Source organism: Ursus americanus, chromosome 12, assembly GCF_024610735.1.
Source record: "Ursus americanus isolate L20-20 chromosome 12, mUrsAme1.1.p, whole genome shotgun sequence".
NCBI lineage: Eukaryota > Metazoa > Chordata > Mammalia > Carnivora > Ursidae > Ursus > Ursus americanus.
The window spans coordinates 72,264,419-72,269,385 of record NC_142138.1 but is presented as its reverse complement, the minus strand read 5'-3'; the positions used below and the strand labels follow the sequence as shown (position 1 = coordinate 72,269,385).

At 45.9% G+C, this 4,967-nt stretch overlaps 1 protein-coding gene across 1 annotated transcript; it reads left to right on the top strand.

Annotated features, from left to right (window-relative positions):
• Nucleotides 1-2,395: 2,395 nt before the first annotated feature.
• Nucleotides 2,396-2,734, top strand: LOC148109236 (late cornified envelope protein 1B-like). The gene has a single exon (XM_087865767.1). The coding sequence runs from the start codon at nt 2,396-2,398 to the stop codon at nt 2,732-2,734; it is 339 nt and encodes a 112-aa protein (XP_087721893.1).
• Nucleotides 2,735-4,967: the final 2,233 nt, after the last annotated feature.

Below are 4,967 nucleotides of genomic sequence, written 5' to 3'. Positions count from 1 at the left end.
TCATTGCGATAAACAAATTGGCAATGAAAAGAATAATCAGGCCAGTTACAGAGCTGGACAAATGTGGAAACTCAGTTATGACTGAGGAGGTATTCCAAATTTGTGGAGAAAATAAAATATTTGATCATGATAGAGATAGCTCTTCACTTAATATAGAGCTATATGAAAAATAAAATACCTGCCCATCAAATGACACCATTAAAAAGCAAGCAAGAAGAAAGATGTTCACAACTCATTTAATAATACTGCACTAAAAACTAGATTATGTGAAGAATTTACAGATCCTAACAAAAAAGGACAAATAGAATTTTTTTTTAAAGAACAGATATTTCACAGAAAAGGAAACCAAAATGACCAATGAACATAAAAAGATGCAAATGATCATTATTAAGCAGGAAACACATAGTAAAAGTACAAGGGTACATCAATTAACATACATCGAATGGCAGTTATTTAAGTTTAGCAACAATGTACAGAAAGAGCGATTCTTATAAACCATAAATGGAAGCAGAAATTGACAGAAGTAAATTGGAGGGATGGGTATGATAGAAAATTCAACAGTTCCACTTAGAGATGATTAACGTGGAGAGTCTCTCCAAAACATATACAAGACACAGGCACACAAATCCCCATAGCTGCAATGTTGACACAGAAAATTGTGCAATCAAATTAAATGCCCATTCAAAAGAGACAGGATATCAAAGTCACGCTGTGCCCATAAGATGAATACTATCAGGTTATAAAAATGAATACATGACAGCTACACAGATCGTGATTAATACACAAAAATAATGTTTAAAGAAGAGAGCAAGTTCCTGATGAGAACCTCAACTATGATGCCATTTCTATAAACTTGAAACCACACAATATAATACTCAATGTGTCAGGATTACCAGCATGGAATAAAACATGAAGGAATATATTAAAACTTTCGCTTAAACCACGTTGATAGTATTCATTAAATTAACATATGGGAGTAAAGAAAGGAATTTCGGGTTGGGGGTATGGGTTCCAAGAATGAGAAGGTACAGTCTTGAGTGGCAGATGGTGGTAGGAGTTCACCCCACCCCCATTTCCAAGAACCCATATTACTAGATGGGAGCAGCTGCCCTGGGCCCCTGGAAAGAGGCAGGAAGAAGCTGCCAGTTGCCAGCGGTCACAGGTCACAGGACCATGTGGGTGGCAGGAGGCAGTCCGCTCATGCCCAGGTCCTGTCTCACAGGCTGAGGGCAGAGCCCAAGGCCAAGATAAAAGGCCTCAGAGTGAGCGCACCTCCATATACTCCTCTCCTGAGGTGCTGACAGACCCAGTGTTGCCTGTACACTGGTAAGTGTCCCCTGGGACTGAGAGCAGAGCCTTCCACAGAGGAAGCTCAGACCAGAGCAGGGGGGGAGGTGGGCAGGCCCTTTGCAGTGTGTGTGTGTGTGTGTGTGTGTGTGTGTGTGTGTGTGTGTGTGTAGTGGGTGGCAGTGAGAAGAAGATGAGGTTGGGTTCATATTAGCAAGGAACAAGTCGCAGGGACACTGAGGGAGGGGCAAGGAGCAAGGAGGGCTGGGAACATGAGCAGAAGGAACTGTGAGTGTGACCGTACTCCAAAAAGCCAAACTGATCTGTAGTTGTTGGTCTCTGGTTGGAAGGATTTGCAACACTGACCACCGTACCAACTCATAACTGTTGTCAAAAGGGAGGTTTATCTTTGAAAGCATAACTGTCCCTCCAGGGAAAAGTAAAGATGGGAACAGTGACACTCAGCCAGCAGAGAGGAAATCACAGCTGACTGACTTATTTTAAGCACTCAGAAAAAAGGACTTCAGAGTTGAGTAGGAACAACTCAAATCTTGATGCTGAGGTGTTAGTTTGAGGTGAGTGTCTGCAAGATGCCAGAGCACCGGGCCCAGTCAGGGACCTGGTGCAAGTCCCAGCTTATAGGAAATTATCCCCCTCAGCTCATTCTTCCAGCCAATCTCCAATGTCCTTTGCGGGTGTGAACTTCTATGTCCCTACAGGACAAGGCTACCTAGAAAGTTCTCCAAGAGGGAATGAGTGTTTTCCCTAAAGAAAAAAATTTCATTTCTAAACTGCTACCTCGATTAACTATTTCTGTGATATTTGCTGTAGAATTTTGAGCACTTTTTTTTCTTAACATATTTTGGCTTCAGTTCTCTAATTATGTAACAGATGAAGCACTTCTGAGATGATATGAGAGCATTTGGGAAACTATCAGAAATAACGTTAAGTTTCTCTGTGGAATTACCAAGGACTCCATTTAGACAGTTCATCAAATAAAGGTGCTAGAAATGATATTGAGGACAGGAAGGGGTGGGGTGGGGGAGGCTCTGTGTCCTGGGTCTGACTGTGTGACTCTCTCCCTCAGCTCCTGACCCCACCAGCCGAGATGTCCTGCCAGCAGAACCAGCAGCAGTGCCAGCCCCCTCCCAAGTGTCCTGCCCCCAAATGCCCCCCCAAGTGTCCCCCAAAGTGCCCCCCAGTCTCTTCCTGCTGCAGTGTCAGCTCTGGGGGCTGCTGCGGCTCCAGCTCTGGGGGTGGCGGCTGCTGCAGCTCTGGGGGTGGGGGCTGCTGCAGCTCTGGGGGTGGTGGCTGCTGCCTGAGCCACCACAGGCCACGCAGGTCCCACCGTCACAGACACCAGAGCTCTGGCTGCTGCAGCCAGCCCTCGGGGGGCTCCGGGTGCTGTGGAGGGGGCAGCAGTCAGTCGTCTGGAGGCTGCTGCTGACGTGGACCCTGAAGCAAGAAGAGCATGCTTGGGGACAGTGAGTGGCCGAGTCCTTCCTCCGGTTCCTGCTCCTCCTGCTGGGCCTGCCCATGTGGCCGAGGGGTCTGAGTACAGCCTTGAGCACTGGCCCAGAGGATCCCTGTGCCCTGGTGTCCAGGAGCCACAACCCCTCCCCCAAACCCATTTCCTCGCCTCCTCCCCTATGTGTGTGGCTGCCCTGGGAACCCAAAGGGCAGACCCTACATCCTTGCTGTAAACCCAGCCTGATGTGGAACAATAAAACTAGAAATCTTCATTCCCTCTTGCCTTGATTGTTGTTTTCTTTTTATTCCTACATTATCTTTTTCATACTCTGTCCTCAACTCCTGCTTCCCCTGAGGCCTCAGTGTCTACAGAACTTACTCAGATTTGCCACTTGCACCACATTAGCAGTCCTTAAGAGCAAAACGAGTTTTTATTGGTTCAGAATCCAATCCAGGAACAAACATTGCCTTTAGTTGCCAGGATTCGTTCGTCTCCTCCTATCTGTGACAGTCCAGGCTTTTTGTCTCTTATGATTTGAAGATTTTTAAACAGTGTTGGTTTTTGTAGAATGCTTATCAATTTGGGTTTGTTTGATGTTTCTTCCTGACTAGGTTCAGTGGTGCATTTTTGCAAGGAGTATCCTTCTGGGAGCTGATACCACGCCTCGCATGATATCTAGTTGTCTCACCGCTGGGGTCCTGAAAATTGGAATCGAGACATTTGGGAAGTTCCTGATAAAGTTGAGACGTTGAGTTTCTAAATTCCATTCCACCAAGTTGTGTTTTTTGCCAGTAGAAGCAGCCTTTTCATCCCCCTCTGAGGAAGTTAACCATGCATTTCCTGAGGAAGCTGAGAGGCCTCCTGGAAGTGGTTGCCTTGCAGTGCACCATTGGTTCTCCTCGAGACCCATCCCACCATCTCTCTTTGCTTCTACACATGCACCTCGACTCAAGTCCCAGTAGGCCCCAAAAGGTGATGTAGAAAGTGTGACCCATAAACAGGTACACTACACTCCAAAAGAACTACATGATTTTTTCTAACTTATACAGATATAAACCCAGGGAATATGTGTGGGATGGATATTAAGGGTACGAGATAATTGTGGGAGGGACATAAAGTTAGATCAGGCTGAATTTATTCATACAGGTCTGCCAAGCAGATATTCTAGACTTAATGCTATAGTGTGGTGGTGGTGGTGGTGGTGGTGGTGGTGGTGGTGGTGGTGGTGGTGATGGCGGGGGTGGGGGTGTGAGGTTAGACAGGGCTCTAACAGTTTGTTGGGTTGGTTGGCTGAAACATGGACCAAAAGGTGGCTAACACTACATGAGGATGAAATGTCAGGACTTCCTTGGTATAATATAGAGGAAGGGGTCCAAAGGCTTGCTGGAATGTTAGAGTGGAGTTATCAGTTGAGATCTGCTCATCTCCTCTGGAAGGGCCCATAGAAGTTATCTTTCACGACTACAAGAAATAAATTTGTGAGGAGACCACAGCATCCTTGAAGAGCTATGTGATTGTTCTTCTCTCTAGGTTAGAAGTTACAGTGGAATCTGATGCCACTGAATTGGGAAACCTAAATGCAATAGGGATGATTGGATACCATTGGCAGCTCTTAGGCACCAAAGGCAGAGTGGGTGTGGCTACTATCGTGGACAGCAGAGTCAAAGCAGTGATCCGAACATTCTGACTCACAGAGGGCTGTGGCTCTGGCTAGTTTATCATGGTGGTTTGGAAGTGAAATTGACGAGAAGTCTACTACATTCTTACTTGATATGTATAAGAGGAAAAATTCTAAGTCAAGTGAACAAAACTCTGAACCATAGAAAGAGAGAATAATGCTCCCTCAAAGGATTCCCAACTTTGAGCTAGTTTATAGACATGGAACCCCTTGAATGAAGGGGAGGATGGGTCCTCTTGAGGAAGAACCTTTGAACTCTGCCAAAGAGTTATACTATTAATCTTTCCACCAGCCTTCCCCAAAGGGACCTACGGCACTTTACCAGGGTAATTGTGCACTGGGGAAAAGAAAATAATCAGACTTCGGGGCCAACTGGACACTGGCTCTGGATTGACACTAATTCCAGGAGACTCAAAACATTTCTTTGGTCCTCTGTGGTTCTTATTTGGTGGGATAGGAGCTAATGGAGGTTGGGTGATCAGTGGAGTTTTAGGTCAGTTCTTTCATCTCACAGTAGGCTCAGTGGGTCCT

What these genes read in the sequence shown, in the direction of transcription:
- LOC148109236 (XM_087865767.1), top strand. Translation starts at nt 2,396, where the DNA reads ATGTCCTGCCAGCAGAACCAGCAGCAGTGCCAGCCCCCTCCCAAGTGT.